Source organism: Necator americanus, chromosome IV, assembly GCF_031761385.1.
Source record: "Necator americanus strain Aroian chromosome IV, whole genome shotgun sequence".
Classification (NCBI taxonomy): Eukaryota; Metazoa; Nematoda; class Chromadorea; order Rhabditida; family Ancylostomatidae; genus Necator; species Necator americanus.
In genome coordinates, this window is record NC_087374.1 from 33,458,683 (window position 1) to 33,479,010 (window position 20,328).

At 41.8% G+C, this 20,328-nt stretch overlaps 6 protein-coding genes across 9 annotated transcripts; 5 read left to right on the forward strand and 1 right to left on the reverse strand.

The window, feature by feature from the left end:
- Positions 1 to 2,376: 2,376 nt before the first annotated feature.
- Positions 2,377 to 7,285, forward strand: RB195_003543 (uncharacterized protein; the record flags this gene model as incomplete). Its single annotated transcript, XM_064201242.1, has 16 exons — positions 2,377 to 2,442; positions 2,505 to 2,606; positions 2,749 to 2,877; positions 3,137 to 3,214; positions 4,355 to 4,446; positions 4,501 to 4,667; positions 4,792 to 4,862; positions 5,355 to 5,430; positions 5,483 to 5,584; positions 5,637 to 5,696; positions 5,768 to 5,922; positions 6,206 to 6,331; positions 6,578 to 6,634; positions 6,686 to 6,823; positions 6,953 to 7,096; positions 7,208 to 7,285. The coding sequence occupies 16 exons, from the start codon at positions 2,377 to 2,379 to the stop codon at positions 7,283 to 7,285; spliced, it is 1,641 nt and encodes a 546-aa protein (XP_064057123.1).
- A 2,593-nt stretch (positions 7,286 to 9,878) lies between these two features.
- RB195_003544 (uncharacterized protein) lies at positions 9,879 to 11,137 on the forward strand (the record flags this gene model as incomplete). The annotated part of the gene is made up of 3 exons (XM_064201243.1): positions 9,879 to 9,994; positions 10,055 to 10,288; positions 10,654 to 11,137. The coding sequence occupies 3 exons, from the start codon at positions 9,879 to 9,881 to the stop codon at positions 11,135 to 11,137; spliced, it is 834 nt and encodes a 277-aa protein (XP_064057124.1).
- Positions 10,712 to 11,137, forward strand: RB195_003545 (uncharacterized protein; the record flags this gene model as incomplete). Its single annotated transcript, XM_064201244.1, has 1 exon — positions 10,712 to 11,137. One exon carries the CDS (start codon positions 10,712 to 10,714, stop codon positions 11,135 to 11,137), a length of 426 nt encoding a protein of 141 aa, XP_064057125.1.
- A 56-nt stretch (positions 11,138 to 11,193) lies between these two features.
- RB195_003546 (uncharacterized protein) lies at positions 11,194 to 12,182 on the forward strand (the record flags this gene model as incomplete). 3 transcript variants are annotated; one of them, XM_064201246.1, is made up of 3 exons in its annotated part: positions 11,194 to 11,319; positions 11,362 to 11,685; positions 11,775 to 12,182. In XM_064201246.1, 3 exons carry the CDS (start codon positions 11,194 to 11,196, stop codon positions 12,180 to 12,182), a joined length of 858 nt encoding a protein of 285 aa, XP_064057126.1. The 3 variants fall into 3 exon arrangements, with proteins under 3 accessions (XP_064057126.1, XP_064057127.1, XP_064057128.1); XM_064201247.1 differs by having other exon boundaries at positions 11,362 to 11,856; XM_064201245.1 differs by lacking the exons at positions 11,194 to 11,319; positions 11,362 to 11,685 and having other exon boundaries at positions 11,823 to 12,182.
- Positions 11,969 to 12,709, forward strand: RB195_003547 (uncharacterized protein; the record flags this gene model as incomplete). Its single annotated transcript, XM_064201248.1, has 1 exon — positions 11,969 to 12,709. The coding sequence occupies one exon, from the start codon at positions 11,969 to 11,971 to the stop codon at positions 12,707 to 12,709; it is 741 nt and encodes a 246-aa protein (XP_064057129.1).
- A 1,298-nt stretch (positions 12,710 to 14,007) lies between these two features.
- On the reverse strand, positions 14,008 to 16,602 carry RB195_003548 (uncharacterized protein; the record flags this gene model as incomplete). 2 transcript variants are annotated; one of them, XM_064201249.1, is made up of 4 exons in its annotated part: positions 14,008 to 14,020; positions 14,231 to 14,293; positions 14,905 to 14,979; positions 16,538 to 16,602. In XM_064201249.1, the coding sequence occupies 4 exons, from the start codon at positions 16,600 to 16,602 to the stop codon at positions 14,008 to 14,010; spliced, it is 216 nt and encodes a 71-aa protein (XP_064057130.1). The 2 variants fall into 2 exon arrangements, with proteins under 2 accessions (XP_064057130.1, XP_064057131.1); XM_064201250.1 differs by lacking the exon at positions 14,008 to 14,020 and having other exon boundaries at positions 14,227 to 14,293.
- Between the last annotated feature and the right edge of the window lie 3,726 nt (positions 16,603 to 20,328).

Below are 20,328 nucleotides of genomic sequence, written 5' to 3' on the forward strand. Positions count from 1 at the left end.
GTCATTTGTTTCCACATAAGCAGTCATTTAATTGCTCCGGACCTCTAAGCATCTTTGAATGTAAATGGAGCCTCTGCCTTAGTTCTGCTTCATAGAATGTGATCATTTAGGATGCAAATACGCGAAAGCACGTAATCGAGTAACTCTATGCATTGTTTTGAACACGCAGGTAATCAATGCACAAATAACCAGACAAACTCGATTCCGTTCTTTATTCGCTTATATCCCAGTTTTCATAATAATATTAATAATGTTGGACCTATTAGTAAAGCTTCTCCATTAGTAAAATGCTTGGAACATATTGTTCACTTAACTGTTGATTTCTTTAACCATGTGAGCTTGCCTTCCAATATACAGAATATGGAACCAAATTTTATGATTTCTATGAATAAACATTCTTTTGAATTACTATGGCGAACATATTAAGTAAATACTCATCCGAAGATATCATTTCCAGTATGTGAGGAACGTGAGTTTTCTACCCCGACAGCCATCAAAAATAGGGTGTGAGCTGAGGGCTAAGTGCAGACTCTCGCCAAGGCTACTACAATCACTTATTTACCCTCCGGCGTTGCCCCGCTCACATCGTAACCTACAGAAAATCTCGATCAGAAATCAGACAATCTCCTAGATAGAAAATTTCCGCTCTGATAGGCAATGGAAACGGGAAACGGGCAAACGCGAAAAGTCAGAAAATTCAGTAGAATGTAGCATAATGAAAAGCGTTTTTGACATTGTCATCGTTTATTTTGTTTTTACATTGCCTTAGTTTGAAACTAAGAGAAAAGACTTGAAAAAATCATCTGTACTGTTCAAATCCACACTATGGTACAAGTAGATCTTGATTAGGGCAGCACATTTTCTGCATAGAACCAGCGAAGAAGTAAGTTGTCTGTGAAAGTCAACGGTAGGATTCTTTTTACATTGATATATAATGGAATCAAAACGAAATGAAACGAAACTGCTGCTATCGAAGCGCCGTGATGGAGCATAGAGGGTAGGATCGAGGGGAGACTCTTGCCGGGACCACCCATCGCTTACGCAACTGCACTGTGCTTCATTTCGGCTTTAAGCAGCTATAAGTTATCGCTTCTCTAATTCCTAGAAGTGTTTTGGGTTCATACAGGTTGTCCAAGAGTTCAATAAAAGTGACAAAATACGCTAACAGTTTTAGAAATCCTCTCAACTGCAGCACTGAATGTGATTGTTTGAATTAACAAAGGAAACTTCAATCTGCAGCAGGATCTTAGATTAGCAGCCCCCTCATCTCTAGTGTCATACTGGCGACGAACTACGAATCCCACAGCAAAAGAGGAGTGTTTGGGTAGTAGACTGCGGAAATTCGGTTCGAATAGTCGAGTCAATATGATCAGAAGCTCGGTCCAGTTGTACCAGCGATTTAGCTCGAAGGAGCCCAGTGGACAAAACGGATGGAATCGAGCTGGGACCACCGCGAACTGCCCCGATGAATGGTGTTAGGAAAGATCCCCATCGTTCCTAACCGCTACGCTCCCTCGCACCATTCCGAGAGCAGCCGTTTACGCAACCGCACCGGGTTTGGACCTGGCTATAGGTGTGCCGGATTAGCATTTGTCGCCATCAGAATCAGAGCAAAATCCCTAAATCCACCTTGGAAGGACCAGTGGAAGGATGTCCTTGATTTGTGGCTCTGCAAGAAGTGGGGTAGGAACTCAATTCCCGAAAACTGGTCTCTGAGAAGAAGCCCTGAAATTATGTGGAATTATTCAACGTAACTGAATTAGTGAAGAAGCGTTTTCTTGGTATTGCGACTACAAATAATGAAAATCATGCACAGTTACATGAAAGTTGGATAAGAATTGAATCCCTACTAACTAAATTCTCAGAGGCGTGTTAGGAGCAGAACAAACGATATAAGTAAGAGGAAGAAGACTTTGTAGGGCTATGTTGTCTCTTTCAGACAGTATTACATAAAAAAGATAGTGAAAACTATAAAAAGCAAAAAGAAAAGACATCCAAATAGTCCTCTGCATATTGTAGAGGGATCTGAGTGACCTCTTCTACGTCTTCGTCGAACTGGAAAATAGTTTCAAAGCAATAGAAAAGTTACTGTGACCTATCTACCTTGCTTCCATCCTAGTGAGAAAAGACAGGATGTTATGACTGAATGAGAATTCGCGCTCCACTTGGGAGAGCCACCCGGCGGGAGCCGAAAGAGCAACAGGACACCCGGTGAATTTATCAGAGTATCAAATTGATAGAGATGTTGTACTCATCTTTTGGAAACTTTAGGCTCAGCTTTTTTTCCCCTTTAGACTTCCTCTCAACCTCATTTCTTAACTTTCTGTTGGTAACGTTGTGCTAACCGACCGTCAAAGATATATTGGCTCATCAAGGATGCAAGAAGTCCCGTGTATCCACCGTTCAGTTTCCACGATTGTGAAACGTTCAAGTTTCTCTACGGTGAATATTTATCATCCGCTTATTGTTAGAGCTCATCATCGTAGTAGATTTTCAATATTTAGGTTGAAAATAATCCCAAAGATGAAGTGTCACGATCGCTTCGCCGGTTGTCATCGTTGCCAGCTGATTTCTGTTGTTCGATATGTATGAATATCTTCAGTAAAGTTTGTATTTACACCTCCATTATTCTTTATATTACTATTACTTTAAATTTACACCTCCATTATTCTTTCGAGAATAAAATCGTGTTGTAAACACGAGGAACTCCTCATAATTAATATGCTTTCTATATAGTCAGTGTTCTAGCCGTCCATGTTGAGTTGCGGTCATTCATTTTGCTCAAAATGTATTCAATATTGGCTGAGCGAGAATTTCTCTTGTCCCACTTGTCGTACAGACACTCACACACCAATAAGGAATATTGCTCTTGAACAGGTTGGCGATCATTTATGTGAACTTATTTTCATCAAAACTCGAATTGTTTTCTTTTGCTAGTGTATATTAAGGGTTAGGTAAGTGCGAGAAGACTGCGATTACAGTAGATTCGATCTGGAGGTTTACTTTACTCGCTGAGATTTGTTGACTGATTTTTGGTTTACTTGGGGTTTTGAACAAGACAAAATACCACATCTAATTATTTTCCTACCTTGATGTGTATCTGGTACTTTTTCGCCGTTTCCAGCTGTTCTTTCAGGTGGTCGAGGAATTCAAAATAAGTCAAGGATGTCGGATGATTCGCTGTTCGAGACCTACCAACATTCGCAATGAAAATGTCGGTTTAATATGTATTTGACCACTACCTGCCTCAGTTACTGGATCAATTTTATGTGATATCGAATTGAACGAATGGCAATTTGACAGGCAGCGCATTACAGTCGGGTCAGATCGATCTGAAGTTCGTTGCAGTCGCGTAAGCAGCTGTGCTGAAAGCGGCACGTTGGGGCAGGCGGTTGGAATGGAGGTGCCACTACTGTTAACTTTACTCGGACGGCACCTATGAACGAAGCTGGCGCAGGTCCCACTTTGGTCCCTACCGCTGTGCTTTGAGCGTTTACGCAAAGCACCAGGCTTCAGGCTGTGTTGAAACGACTATGGTAGGGTCAAAACGACATGACGCTCGGTGTCAATGCGCATGCGGCTTCTCTCGAAGTGGTGCGGTGAGCGTAACGGTTGGGAGCGTACCGGAGCCGTTGCTGGTACCACCCATCGCTGCAGGTTGCGATGGTCACACCTCGGTCCCAACTGCTGCCTCCGTGGTGCCGTTTCGAGCGCGTACGCAAATGCACAGCAATTACACTCGTGATTCATGTCGTTCTGAGCCTACTACATATATAGTTGGGTCAAAACGACATGAAACACGGACCGCTGCCCAAGCGGCCGCACTCGGAAGCTTTGCGGTGGAGACAGCGGTTGGAATCGAGGTGAGACTATGGCGAACTGCAGAGGTGTATGGCGGTAGCGTGGGTCCTTACACGATCCCAACCGCTACGCTCCACCGCTCCGCTTTGAGCGCAGCCGCTTGCGCTAATGTCCATGTTTCATGTCGTTTTGACCCGACTATATGTTCTGTCGACTTTCTGTGTATTTCCAGCGTCCAGTCTATTCATGTCCCCTGAATGTATTCTGACGACAGTTATTTCTTCCTTAGAACTTCGTGGTTATTTTATCTATTGCAGTTGTTACATCCTCAAGGCAACCATAAATAATGACAGATTTTCTTTCAATTACTTTATTATTATTATTATTATTACTACTATTATTATTATTATTATTATTATTATTATTATTACTATTATTATTATTATTATTATTATTATTATTATTATTATTATTATTATTATTATTATTATTATTATTATTACTATTAGTTATAAGCGGCTGGCTATAACGTTTCTTGAGTGCCGAATTTAAGGGACACGCATCGCTGTTTCGTCGACAAATGCTGAGGGCAAGTCGTCGACGAGCTCGATTTTCTGTTACCGGTCCTGAAATAATCGTTGATGGGTTTGTGTTGAATGATCAACAAAGATTTTCATAATAGAGCGCTTTACACTTCAGACCTGGTTCCTCGCTAGAAGCGCTACCTACCACTAGTCGAGAAAATAGCTACAGATCTTTGAGCTCATTGCCTCAAGTTGATAATTCCGCATCGCGCGACGATAGAATGGATCCGACTGTTGCAATTCGTCGACGTTCTAGTAGAAACAGCCATGACAGCTGGTCTGGTATGAGCTAACTTTTTTTGCTTTTTTTAAGTAGTTTTTTTCCTGATGATTATTTCTCGATACTTGTAATTTGATGTTTGAAATAGCTATTTGAGATTTATAGTAATTTGTTGATATTTTTCAGGACGTATGGGACAACTATATTCTGTACATGACTCGGAGAACCATGATACGGCGTCAACAACGGGTTTTAAGGTACCCCAATTGATTTGCCTCAAATCATGTTCAGGGTAGAATGTTTGATTCATTATGTCTGTTTATACATATTACATATTATCAGTTTGTTGATTTCGAAACTAACAAGTCATATTTTTTGAGATTTTTGGAAAGCGAGACTGTTCTAGTGCACAAAAATTTGCTGTGGTGACTAGATGGAGATTCATTCATTAGATTCTTTCTAGGATCATTGAATATTTTATTGATATTTTAAATATTTTTATCGGCAAATATTCAATAGAATATTGTCATTATAAGGTTACAAAATTTTGAAGTGGAACTGAACGGTGAAGAAAATGATGTAATATCACGAGTATCATGTATTATCGCCTAGTCCTTCTCTTATTATAATACTATATGATTTACAACGTTGCACACTTCTTTTAATTGTCATTACTACTCCAAAAATAGGATATTTAGGTAAAATATCATTCAAATTTTCAACAAAAAAAAGGGTGAACATGTTTGCAGCGAACATCTTTTCTCAGAAGAAGTATTTGCGCCATACGCAAGTCTGTGCGTCGGCGTCCGCAGAAACGGGATATCGGTAATTTTCCATCTACATCCGTCCCTTTGTGAATGTTTATTCCTTATTATAGCTTCGAGAAGTTTGACGGCGATGGATAATCCCGGCTTCGTTGAAGATGAACCGGAACCATCTATTACTGTCGAACCAACAGTGACCGCTGTACCCATTGAAGGTGAAGGATTCCCCGTGCTTACTATTCTTATTAGCGAATCCTTAGTTTGTAGAGGTTGCGAAGACGAAGAAATCAAAATGGAAGCGTCTGTTTCCTTTTCGGATAAAAAAAGGTAGATGAAGTTGTAGCGCTATTTTGTTTGATGTATTACCAATTCTATATTATTTCTATACTGGGTTGTAGTTCATCCATCTCGCGAACATGGGCGGAATGAAGTTTCATCATACGGACCACTTTGCGTATACTCCGGCTTTGGTCGGACATTTGAACGTATTAATTCAGGCGAAGAAATAGCAATTGCCGTGTTTGGAAGAAGAGGGGTTGGAAAGACCTCTTTTGTGGGTTATTTTTTGTTTTCAGGAGTGCCGGGACAATTAGAAGTATTCATTTCTAGTTCTTCTTTATTTCACTAACATTCATTCGATCTACAACTAGGTAGATGCGGACGCAACCTTTTCCTTGTTATGTTTCGCACTGCATTTACCATTCTGAGGAGTATACGGATATTTTCCTGCTTCTCAGATAAGGAGTTGTTTCGCTGCGAAGTAAAATACCGTACAATGAACAAAAATTTTTAGAAAAATCAAGACGCGTCCATCGTTCCAATATGTTCATTTCTAGCTCGACAATGCCACTCTCTCCTGTGAAGGACGACACGGCATCGCTCCAATGGGGTTGACGGAACGAATGCGATTAGGAGGAAAGCAGAACCACAATGAGTATAGATTTGCGCATATGACAAGTGTAGTTAGTCTTTTTTTTTTGCTATTCGCTTTTTTTGCTATGTTATGCTCTTGTTTTGCTATTGATTCCTATGCCTAAGGTTGCCGACAGAAATCACAGAAGCGGTAGCATCCCGCGCTTGCTTCGCTGAAAACTGATGATTATTGATTGATAATCATCAACTGGTGGAGAAGAAGTCGCATGTTTGAACTTCTGCAAATCTCTGTTGGCAGCCTAACTCTGCTGTCTTGCTAGAGCAGTTTTTTTCAGACAGTTCAAGCTCGCCATCAGCGCTTTGTCATTGATCTCATCGATGCTGAATTTGAAGTAAGAAGAATTGTTGTTTTTTTATTTGGTCGGACGGTCGACTAATTTTAGGATGATCACTCTATTGCTCATACATCTTACATGCGTGCAGCTGACGCTGCTATACTGCTTTATTCTACGACAGATTCTGCCAGTCTACTTATGGCTATGTCCATACATCGACAGTTGGTTGCAGTTAGCGAACAGCGGGTAGATTATTTCTATTTGATTTTATTCGATTTTATTCCACGATATTTCTTTTTTGATTTTATTCCACAATTAAAGAAAACTTTAGAACTTGATATCAGAGGTTTTCTTTTGCATATCTTACCAATTAAGAAACCCTGTGTCCTTTTCGCAAATGTGATTGAGGATGCAGCACAAAGATATGTGACCCGTGAGATGGGAGAAAGGACAGCTCGCAATATTCGTGCCATGTATATCGAGGCCAATCTTTTGGCTCAAGACGGAGGAGTTTTTGCGGTGAGTGATTTACCATATTCCAAAAAACGTCGTGAGCGCTTTGTTCTTATACTTGATCTAGGCATTATTGGACGATTTTTTTTAGTTGCATGAGCTGCTGGTTTATTGCAGGCAGTGGAACATTTGTGTCGCGCTGTTGTTTCTAACCGTAAGAACAGTGATGGCAACCACATTTGTACAGTAATGTAAAGAAGATTTATAGATATTTCTGGTTTCATTGACTAATATCCTTTTTAATGATGCTTCTGTTTTTTTTTCTGCTGATAACCGGTGACCTATATATCGCTGTGCCACCATTGTACAGCCACTCAGAGTTTCAAGTTGCTTCGTTTTAGAACCAGGACAAGTTATTTGTGTTGTGTTTGTATTCTAATATTGAGTATAGCTGTTTTGATTACGGGCTACAGTTTTTTTTTTTTTTTTTGAAACGTGCTAAATAATTTTGTGGGTGATGCTGCTTAGCGTAACAGCTCATCTCTGCAAGAAATTTTTTCTCATGTGATTTTATGTTGTATTATGCGTAAGATATTATGTTGAATATGAGTTTCTGTCGATTATAACTGTTCGGTCTTTCTCGCCTATTTTCAATGAAAATATTGGAAACATTGTCTTGAAACATTGTCTCGGACATATAATGACAGGGGCTTCACCGGTAACTATATTACTGTTGCCGTTTTTTGTGTGACTAAATTTCTTAGTCTTTCTATGTTTTGTTCCTAGAGCATTCTTTGTTTTTTTTTTTTGAAAATGATTATTTCCCAGAAATAATGGATACAGCGAACAGCATTCGGAAGTTCCTAACAATAAACCATCTAATGACTGGTGAGCAACTTTAAGCTGAAGATGTATTCTTTAAAAGAGGAAATTTTGGAGTGCAATTGTGTAAGTTTTTTCTTCTCAAAAATGATAGTTACAGAATAGAAAACACTTTCGTAATTGTCTGCATACCGATGAAATTTTACTTTTTGTTTCGCGACTTTACTGCTCTTTCTTTCCGATTTGAATATGCTGGCTGTTTACAAACTTTTGCACGGCATTCTTTATTTGATAAAAAAAAACAGGTTGAACGAAGAACAAATCCCCATACAAGAGCGAAGGACGGTTTCAAAGATGTAATGAGTTTATGTAGATAACCACAGAAACCATTCATTTCTACGCATGATTACATCAAGGAATTCCATGTGAACTGCCTTGGTTTCAGGTTTTTGTTCGTCCATATTCTTGAGTTTTCGTTGAATCTGCATCCCATAGGCATGAACTTGCAATTAGGATTGTTACTCAGGACGCTGTCCATTATTCTGCAATTGTTCATTACAGTAGTTGAACTGTGAAAGAACACAAGTTTGTGTAGAACTTCAACTTCTGCAAAACAATGGTTTGTAGCTGAGCATTGTTCCTGTTTCACAGGAAGCCGCATTACGTAGCCGCATGCGGTATTTCAAGTATTTACATTCACAGTGCATTCAAGTGCATAAAATTGCGGATCATTCCGTGAATTCTCTCTATTTTCTTGTTCTATGGCTTTGATTTGATGAAAGCGGTTATAGGCATAGAGAAAAAGGCTTCGAATGTGCACACCGAGAGTGGAAAAGATCAATTTTCCATTCATCCATATTTTTCTTCACAAAACGAGCACTAACTCCAAAAGTGAAAAATGTAGAGAAGCATAGCATCTGTCAGTAGTGTGATTCTTCGCTATTTATAGCAAGAATCTGTGTTGAGTGTCTACTTTTGTATCATTTAAGTAACATTTTTTCTTCGGTCTAGGTCAGGACGACTAATTATTTAAAATATCAAGCTTAGGATACTCCTGAATTTCTCAAATGTAGCATTTGATAACAATGTGCTGTTTTCGCGTTGTTTTTAATTGGAAACTGCAGTTGACTTACGAAATTAATAACTTCAGCCCTCGCATTGTATGTTATATTAAGCAGTAGAATTCCAAAACATATATTTTCGTGACGCAGTGCGGTGTAGCGCCGCTTTTATCAAAACGGTCAGGGTTTAATCTTTGACAGAACTGAGTTCTTTGCAGTGTCCAAGTTCTTTGCATTCAACAGCGCAAAGGAGGCTAATGAGCATATCTCTTGTTCAACGGTGACAACTATTCTATATTATCTCTCAAAAAATGAGTTTCGATGTCATTACTATGTGTACAACTAGAATTACTGATAAAATTAGTACAAAATAGGTGGCACGAGTTATTTAGTAACGACGTTCTCAGTGATTTTCATACAGCACAATTTTGCAGGATTGTAGGGACGAATTTTGCCTTTATTTACAAATATAAGTATATAGTATAAATTTGCCACGGATCTCCCTCACTAGAGGGATCACAGCCGGTTAGTCGCGAGGCTACGTGGCGCGTCCCCGGGTGGCGGATAGGGGGCTAATCGCGGACCAAAAGCGACCTTGCGCTTGCCCAGAGACGCAGGTGGATTCAGGGCATGGACCCGTTTCTGCTGAGCCAGGACTGACTCACGACATCCTTGTATCCCGCACGTCGGTCCGGCCAAAAGCCTGCAATCAAGTGACGGGAGGCAAGGAGGCGGTTTGGAGTCGCCCCAACAAATAAGCTCCACATGTCCACACCGGGAGAACGAAAGTCTCCAGAAACTCATGGACTAGAGGCTTGCAACCTGCCCATGGGTTTTAAAATTTTTAAGCAAAACACAGTAATAGAAAAGAGTCTCCTGATTCCGGAGGAAAGCCTGGTACGGTAGCGCCAGGTAGGACGGGGTTGCAGGAGTCATGTAGGCTACCAAAACGGAAAAGGACTAGGATGGCGATCTGTACTTATAACGCACGTACGCTTGCATCGGAAGCGGCCATCGAAGATCTGATGATGCAAGCCAAGAAGATCAAGTACGACGTCATCGGACTGACCGAACGAACGACGTCACCCTCTCAACGCCGTATATGAAACTGGAAAGAACTGTTCTTAGGAACATGCGACAGTAGAGGTGTTGGTGGAGTTGGCGTCCTCGTCAACACGAGTATGGCAAAGAACATCGACTCTTTTGAACAACTTACGACCCGAATCGGACGTCTGCGGATGAGAAGATGTGGCCCAATACCAGCTTTGACTATCTTCGTCGTTTACGCTCCAACATCAAGCTACGAAGAAGAAGAAGTCGAAGCTTTCATATGGACCTGGAGAAGTTCTACCAAGAAGATCATGCCTTCTACAAGGTCATAATTGGCGATTTCAACGCTAAGGTTGGTCCAAGAAGAACGCCGGAGGAACTTCACATCGGGACCCACGGCCTACAATGGAATGACCAGGAGAGAGGCTCTCCGAGTTCATCATGACGACTAAGACCATCCATGGGAACTCGCAATTTCAGAAGCCCTCTTCTTTACGCTGGACGTGGGAGTCACCCGGTGGAGGGTACCGTAATGAAATAGACCACATCATCGTCAATAAAAGGTTCTGCCTGACGGACGTCGGTGTTGAACCAAAGTTCTATACGGGATCGGACCATCGCCTCCTCCGAGGAAGATTTTCCTTCACAAGGAGAGCAGAGAAAGCCGCCAAGTTCAGAGAGAAATCCCAGGACTACCATCAACTGGGATCTCTTCGCTACGCTAGCCGGCTTTTGGGAAGATTCCGCAATGGACAACATCGACGAGGAATATGACCGGCTTGTCGAACACCTTCACGACTGCGCGAAGAAGGCTGAGAGTTTTAAAACCACCAAGAGGCGCCTGTCTCTTGAAACTCTTGAGCTGATACGCCAGCGTGGAGCAGCACGAGCCGCAGGGAACCAAGAACTCACGTCCGAGCTCGCAAGGCTTTGCCGAGAGGCGATAAAGGAAGACCTTAAAGAGAGAAGAGCAGAAGTGCTGGCTGAAGCTGCAGAGGCGGGGAAAAGCATCCGCTATGCCCGTCGAGACTTCGCCAGTCGCAAGACGAGGATGACTGCTCTCCGGAACCCAAAGGGAACAGCCATTGCATCGAGAAGGGGATGGAGAAAATCATCTACGACTTCTACTCTGATCTCTTCGACAGCCATGTCCACTTGCCTCCTCACCATCTGAGGGAAGATGGACAAGTCATTCCAGAGGTTCTCCCGTCCGAAATACGACATGCTATCATGTCGGTAAGAAATCGTACGGCACCCGGTCCCGACAGAATAAGACCAGAACACCTGAAGAGCCTTCCGCCAGTACTCATCAACACCCTGGCGAGGCTCTTTACACGTTATCTGTCGGAATGCAAGGTTCCCAAACAGTGGAAGACCAGCAAGACCGTGTTGTTGTAGAAAAAGGGAGATCCACATGACATCGGCAACTATCGCCCAATCTGCCTACTGTCCGTCATCTACAAGCTCTTTACAAGAGTAATCCTTAATAGGATTGAAAAAGTCTTGGATGAAGGACAGCCATGCGAGCAAGCAGGGTTTCGAAAAGGATTCAGCACGATTGACCACATTCACACTGTTTCGAAACTCATCGAGGTATCACGAGAGTACAAGATGCCGCTCTGTCTCACCTTCATCGACTTAAAGAAGGCTTTCGACTCGGTTGAGACGGAAGCGGTCGTGGAAGCCTTGGACAACCAAGGCGTCCCTACTCAATACATAAAGGTACTTCGAGAGTTGTACAGCAACTTCACGACCGGAATTTCGCCATTCTACAAGAACATCATCATTGACGTGAAGAGGGGGTCCGACAGGGCGATACAATTTCACCCAAAATATTCACAGCCACCCTCGAGAACGCAATGCGAAAGTTGGAATGGGACGACATGGGAGTGAAGGTTGATGGTCGGCAGCTACACCATTTGCGCTTTGCTGATGACATCGTACTGGTAACACCTAGCATCAGCCAAGCGGAACGAATGCTGACCGAATTCGACGAAACATGTGGATGCATCGGTCTTCAGCTGAATCTACAAAAGACGATGTTCATGCGGAACGGATGGGTCTCGGATGCCCCATTCACGCTCAACGGAACGAACATATCCGAATGCACCAGCTACGTTTATCTGGGTCGGGAACTGAACATGATGAACGACCTGACCCCGAGCTGGGCAGGAGGAGACGAGCGGCTTGGGGAGCGTACAAGAGCATCGAGGATGTAGTGAAGAAGACCAGGAACACCCGGCTCCGTGCTCACCTCTTCAACACCACCGTACTTCCTGCTTTGACCTATGCTTCGAAAACCTGGGCATTTCGCAAGCAGGAAGAAAACGCGGTGAGCGTCATTGAACGCGCAATTGAGAGAGTGATGCTAGGAGTATCCCGTTTCACGCAAGTGAGGGACGGGATTCGAAGTTCTCCCCTACGTCAGCGATCGAAGATTAGAGACGCCGCCGCGTTTGCCAAGGAAAGTAAAATAAGGTGGGCCGGACACGTGATGCGCTTTAATGACAACCGTTGGACCAGAGCCGTGAGCGACTGGGTTCCCCGCGATATTAAGCGCACTACAGGAAGACCGCCGACCCGATGGTCAGATTTCTTCACGAAGTCCTTGAAAGAAAAATATGATGCTCTTCGTGTCCCACGCGAAAGGAGGAACCACTGGGCTACTCTGGCACGCGATCGGGACAAATGGAAGAATTACTGGCGCCCGCTCGACCAGTTCGAAGATCAACGGGAGTCAAGGTGATCAAGTATAAATTTGATGTTTCTGTCTTTCTTAGTTTTTTTTTCTGGAATCTTGTTGAGGAAAATAGTAAATTTCCATTCCTACTTCTGTACTTCTCCTCATAAGCTTGAGAGAGAATCAGGACACCTATAGAAACAAGAATTTGCACTTTGCAGTAAGACTTTTCTTCGGTGCTTTATGAATGGATGACGGCGGATTTTTTTTAAAGATCGCCCTACTGTAGTCCCGCAACGGGAAAAATGGGGAGGTTGGGATTATTGGTTGATCGCCTTAATGTATGTGACTTCGAACAAAGTCCAATACCTCAGTTCAAGCTTTCGAAACAACTAATTAATTTTAAAAAATGTTTTTGGGAGGATTTTTCCTGTCAGGATCCCGTTTTATCTTTTTCGTATTTTTTGCGTTCTTCCAAAATTGCCAATAAAATGTGGAGAAATCTGCTAAATTTCCGAACATTTCCTCAACTAACCTTAAAAAGCAAAAAAAAGGCGGTCTCCAAGAAGGGAAAACTAATTATATCGCAGCGCAAACTTTTTCCTCCGGAACGCATCCTCCCTAACTTTCCTGAGCTTTTTTTGCTGCTGTGCTCATCGCTAAAATTAGATTCAAATCGCGCGTAAATGCTGCAAATCTGTTTTCATTTATGTGTTTACTTCACTTGTTTTCCGTTATTTTATTACATGAACGACTGACTGTATTAGGGAGAATGAGAGAAGGCGAGGAATGGTTTTTGGGAGGATCGTGTTTCAACTTACATGCTTGCCCCTGTTTGAAAACAACGAACTTATGGTCCTTAGCGAGTATTTTGCTCTTATGATCGCTTGAATTATGATTACTACGATTGGATCGTGCTGGTTAGTGTAGTTGAGAATGGGAACTGCAATCAACTATAGGTGCGTTGGGATGTATATGCAACCAACAGCAAGTTCGAATTTTTCTGCAGCTTTTACGCAACATTCTTTAGTAGTGGAAATTTTGGTTCATATGGGAAAATTCTGTGGTCATTTTTCCCGATATTGGTCGCAATTCAGGAATTGATGGAAATTTGGTTGTGTGATAAGAGTTGCAGCGATAGTTTTAGATGTTAGTTTGTTTCTATTTGTTTCCTTGAGGTGCCTTCTCTTGTGAACGGTTTCTACCTGTATCACTAAAGGATGTAAGGAAAAATTGGAGCGAAGAGGATTGTCTCGAAGAAAGATGGATTAATATTCCTTTAATATTACTTCTTTATTTGTTAATACGTGTAAATCTACATGAATCGCGCAAAATGTTGAAAAACTACAACACTACACATTCTGCTAGAAGTCTGCTCTGAAAAAAAGGGAAAACACAGAACTGAAGTAAACGGTCCGAGGGCAGAACAATAAACTTGTTAGAGAAAATTCGTCTAGCCTAGTTTAATTAAGCAGGTGTTGCCGATGGAACTGTCAACGTATCAAACAAGATTACCATTCTTCTGATTAGTTCCATTATTTTGGTTTCAGCCCATCCTTTGCATAAAATGGTTTTCTAAGGACTCACCGAGCGCCCTGAACGGCTTTCTTCCAGATGGCCCATAGCTCATCATCAGATGCTCCAAGATACCTTAAAAGTGTTTCGTTTTAAGTTCTAATTTTGCGAGAAGCGAAAATTTCGTGCGCTGCGATTCTCTTGAGATTTGTGCACTTTATGCGTAAGATCAACTCTGTACCAACCCCGCTGCTTATTGCCTATGAAGTTGGTGAGAGCTGGTTCGTTTAAAGGCATCTCCCCACGAATCTGGGGTGGTGCGGGTTTCAGGTGGGTTATGCTTACACGGAGTCGTAGTGTCTTACACGTCTTACACGAAGTGTGATTCCGTCTATTTCTTCCTAATTGCCGTAAAAAACGGCCCGGAAGATACGACTTCGAGCGTTCCGGCGTGCTATTTTCTACAACGAGTTCGGTTGGAGCGCGTCAGCCTTGTGCACGCGCCACATCTTCCGGGCCGTTTTTTACGGCAATTACGAAGAAGTGGACGGAATCACCCTCCTCTCCATAGTCTACGACCCCGTATAGGAACTCCCCACCTGAAATCCGCACCACTCCAGATTCGTGGGGTGATGCCTTTAATTTTTCTCTCCAGCTCATGGTTTGCTTATGTCTTCAAAGATGCTCTACTACTACCCGCAGCATAAGGAGTGCAGTGCAGAAAATTGTGAAGAAAATAGACTGACCCAGGATGTTTCCCCGAAATTTGAGAGGCGAGCGATAGTCGTTTGATGGTGGGGTTAGGTTTCAGCAGTTGTGAACTGAAAAAGGTCATTGATAAGCAATTGCATAGAACTTGCTCTTTGTTTTATTTTGCGAGTATCGGATTAAATTCATGGTCCACCTTTATTCTCTGCAAAGTTCGTTAGAAAAATTAAAGACTGCCGTTCTTTCAAACTTAAAAATCATCTTGCAAGAATGGAAGTATACGTCAGCACTTCCTTTCTTCCTTCCTTGATGATAGACAGCACTAGTATTGATTAGTTTATTTGTCCACAGCCATGTCACAAAGATTAATGCGGGTTGCACTACGAAGGAAAGAGGTACAAACAACAGCTGAATTGAGAGTTTAAAAGCACGAAACTGACGTATTTTGGAAACCAATTTGAAAAAATAGAGTTTGGAGTGTAGGCTACGAATGTGAACGTGGCTCGAAGAACTCCGTGGGAAGGGCGCCGTGGGAAAGTACGCATGAGGTACGTGAAGAAGTGTCAGAATTGTGCAAGCGCTGGATCCGCTAGTGAGCGGTCGAACACCAATGAGGTCCCCTTAGCAGCTTATTCATCTAGAAGTATTGCTTGGATCCAAAACGACATGCTGGCACGCAAGCAGCTGTGTTCGGACATACGCGAAACGAAATACAGTGGATTTGCTAGGAATTTGTAGAGGAGAAGTGGCTCAAAATTTTCTACGAATGGTTGGTGATTCAATTCGTATGATGAAGTCAACCGGTCAGAAGTTCGGTGGAGTTGTGTCAGCGGCTGAGCTTAAAGCAGCACAGTGGAGTTAACGTTTGGGATTGAGATGGGTACATCGCGAACTGAGGAGGTGAGTAGTGCGAAAGTTCGACCTTCCTTGAATCTTGGCATAGAGATTGCAACTTGTCGATAGTCAAATTTAAGCAACAGCCAAGTTTGTTAGCAAACTTTATCACGGCTAATGTTTCGGCGTTGTTGCCTTCGTCAGAGCCTGGAGAGTAAGAACATTTGCAATATACGAGGCATATGTGAGGATATATTGCAAATGTTCTTACTTTCTAGGCTCTGACGAAGGCGACAGCGGCGAAACGTTAGCCGTAATAAAGTTTGTTAACAATCTTGGCTGTTGCTTAAATTTGACTATCGACGAGGTGAGTAGTATTTGGAAGGGTCCCCTTCCGATCCTAACCGCTTCTCTCAACACTACCGCTTTGAGCTCAGCCCCTTACGCAACTCACGGAACTTCTAGCCGTTTTGACCCAAATATAGGCTGCTAAGGGAATCGGAGCGGATGGAAACTGGCGCGTGTTCTAACGTAATTCGTAGGAAGTAAGGCGGTCCCCATGCTGTTTTTAGGACGATTAGGAGATATTAAGCGGAGCTACGCTTATGTTAGTGGTCTACACTCCAAGCACTATATTTTCCCACTTATTTCAAACCACGTCAGTTTTGTGATATACTGCCTTTTACCTTTCTCAGCTCTTGATTGACTCTCACAAAGCGACCAGGTGGTGCTGTGTTCGCGGTTTATTCTGCATGAGAAAATCGTACATTTGTCTAACGTTTTAATGGGGAATCATTATTCTGATTGTAAAAATATTAACTACGTCTTTATTCGTACGTGGGACTCGAAGAGCATGTCCATGATAGGCAAATAATTAGCAGTGGTGTCCATATTGCATACATTTTGTGAATGTCCCTGGAATAGAGTCTTGTAGAAGTAGAGCTTACACGAAATCGGATTTCTGTGCGGTGAGTGATGTCTGTGCGTACAACGAACGTACACAATATGCTAGAAGTTCGTAGTAAACAAGAGGTTTATTAACAGAAGAGGGAGAAAGTTAGCCGAAGGGCTGAATCCAGTAATAGTCATGGGTGGAAGAGCAACGAGAGAATGGTAATAATGTTCGAAAATTGCTGCAATAAACATTGAAAAAAAAATGAATAGGATAACATAAAAATAGGATAACAGTTTGTCGCTAACATCGGAAAAGAATCATCTTGGGAAAAAAAACAGTCTTTTCCCAGGATGCATAACATCTTGGGAAAAGTTTGTTTTTTCTTTCTTGCTTAGCTAACAGCTTTTTCCTAGGTTCACTAGCACTTTGACTTGAGAGCAAATAACATCCCAATTTGGATAAGAATGAAGTCCTTGAAGACGCTCAAATTTGGCTGAACATGCAATACTGACGAATAACCGAAATATATTTCTAAAATGTTCAGTATTTTTTCTTCTTACTGGTAATTCATTTTTTTCAGTTTATTTTTATTTTGCTGGAAATGTAAGAGGAACAATCCGTCTGACGTTTAGTACTGTTAATTATTTTTTGCAGCAAATTAAAATTTTAAGTTCTTTTCTAAAATTTCGTAAATGGAATGATCTCACAAAGAAAAGAATCTTACATAGCTTATACAAACAAATTGTGCCTGAACAAAGGCAATGAGCAGAAAATTGAGCGCAAGATAATAAATATAAAGGATGTGGGCAGTACGGATTGTATACACGTGAGAACGTGCGTATGAACAGATACGATCCTATTATTTCTTTCGAAGAGGCATAAAATAATGCTCTCGAAATCTGCAAACACTTCAATTTATCTTTTCATACACGGTTTTACGGTAATAATTTGAAGTGAGAAGTTAGTTATACTGTGAAAAATTATAGAAATTCACGTACATACTGCTATGTTGCACTGTTTTTTGGATACTAAAGCTCGTGCATCTAGCATTGGCGATGTCGGCGTGTTCCACACATCTATTCCGTTTTATTTTATTGAAGCTTTAAATGTAGGTGAGAAAACAATATTCTGACATAAAGGGTAAAGGATAAAGTCTTTGGCGTATCAATCCACTTCGGATGCCCCAAGGCATGTTGGCCTATGCAGTGACTTATGGGGGTGGGGGGAGGGGCAGCCGATGATTGAATCAATGTTTTTTTTTGTCCTACAGACAATTCTACTACCAATTTTTTGATCCTGGAGAGATGACAAGGTAGGGCGGTTTCGAATGGTCGACCGTGCACCCACAGCGGACCTCTTATCAACTGTGCCACACCCGTCCTACATTCCGACATTATCTCCGGAAGTAAAAAATGTTGTGCTCTGAATCAGTACACCGTAACTGGCTGAAATAAGAAGCTGTTTCATTTCCTTGAAGAGCGCGGTGTGTTAGAAAACTTCAACGGATTTCGAATTATGCAAGGAAACGGCATTGATGGTATGCGCGTATAGTCGACTCTACATAAAGTCGGCTTAAATCGTTTTGTAACGTAACGGCGTAGCACATTGGGTGAATGCGTGCGCAGACTTCTCTTTACAGTATGCGAGAAACTCCTTGCAACTCTCCTCTCTCTCTGCTCTTTTTTTTCTTGAATTTTATGTTTTCCACGATTACGTTTTCCGTATAATAGTGCATGAATACGCGTACGAAGTCGTTATCCTTGGGTACATGGTGATGATCGCTAAACTTTATCCCGTTTGTTTTTACCGTTTGTTGTGGCCCTAAGGTGCCTCTGAAGTCTTAGTTTGTAGAGATTTAGTTTATATAGCGTTTTTTGTGTTATTCTGTGCATTTGACGTTTGTTATAATCGGAATCAGAGTAACGTTCCAAAACTCTAAGAAGAAGACTAACTGTGTACAGTTTCACAAAAAAAGGTCAGGAATTTAAGTCGACGAGACTGAAATCTTTCAAGAGATGCTGGAGTTATTAGAAACTCCTTTAGGTCTGGAAAAGGGTTTTCTCCTCGTAACGACTACGGAAGTTGAAAATCTTGTGCAGAAAAAAAAATGGGGAACAAAGCGGACAAACGAGCGGAAATCAAATCCTAAATGCAAAATAGTATCTTAGAGGGATCCTATAAGCAAAAGAAACGATAGAACTAAAAACTGGAAGAGGACTCCATTGGGACTAAGTAGTTTTGTTGATGTACTACTAACTTTCTCAATTGGTGGACTGGTATGACGGCCTGGTGCGCGCATCTTCACCGAGGCGTATCCCTCTTGCAGATAACTCTGCGCAACCTTCTTGAACTACAGTAAGAATTCGGACATAATCCGTTCATTCGTCACCGTTCCATATCCTGCAGGACTTGACGTCTCTCGTGAACTGCCTATCGACATCGAATGAACTGAGCACCTTAGGTCAGGACAATCTCCGGCAGTTTAGCGTAACGAAACTGTGAGTTGTTGTCAAAGATTCATTCCACGATCCCTCCAGGTATTTGATTTATTTGGGTTGGGTTTTGGCGGTGTGCTGAACAGCAGCACCTTTTTGCAATATCTGAGCAAATTCCGCCATATAACCTTGGAAATTGCATAGCTCGCATGTGCCGGAGCATAGACTCGAATGCCTGAATGCATTTGGTATTACCAGGACCACTGCAAGCATGTAGCAATCAGACTTGCATACGCAGAACTGAAGATTAATTTAAAGCCATGAAAAGGAAAAAGAAAGAGTTCCGGAGAGTCTTCCGTATAGTGTAGAGAGAGACTCAATGTAAGGCTTCAGCGAGGACGTGCTGTGTCATCATGTTACAGTACTCTGACCGTATGCGTATGGTCGGCACTGAAATCAAAAGGTTGGAGCAGCGAGTCTGAGTACCGTTAACGATGAGTGCAGTATAACGGTCGCATTGACTGGAGAGCAAGGGCAGTCGATCAGTTGTTCCCAGTCTGGCGGAGTTGGCGGCGCTCAACAGGAAATTAGTCGTCTCTGCTCTTCCACCTATGCGGAATGGTTGTGATTATAGGACGTCTAAATCGAGGATTTCGTGTCCGCCAGTTAGTCAGACTCGAAATCACATTAGTTCAAATTCAACGAAATAGTTGTATGTAATTGAGACTCGGCTGGTTAGAGTCAAGTTGTAGAGCAATTTCGTATTATTAGAAAAAAAAAACATGCTTTTCTCCTTTTCGGATTCAGAAATTAATCCTATCAAGTGTAGAAGAGTAGGCTACGTTTTCCAAGGCTTTACTTAGCTGATACGGTTTGATGAGTGATAGTCGAAGCACTTCTCACATTATTTTCAACAATTATTTCCAACAATTTCAGATGAAAATGAAGAAAAAGTGTCCTGGGAGCAATGAACAGTCAAGACTAGATTGGTTTTTGTAACTGGAACTTCTTTTCACAGACCTCTTCTGCAGCGCTTTCGAGTGAGGTAAGCTACATTGTTGTCCCCATTAGGTGTCCATTTGACTTATTTGTATTTTGTATTTGTGTATTAAATATAAGAGAAAATTGGAAATTTCTTGAAAATGGAAAAATGGAAATCGAAAAAAATTGGAAAAATTGGAAATTCTGTGATAGTTTCATCAAATATTTGAGGAACACATACGTAAGTACCGCAAACATCGTACAAAACTTATGAAAATATCCAGCTGAAAACTGAACGATTAATTATTTGCGGTTGC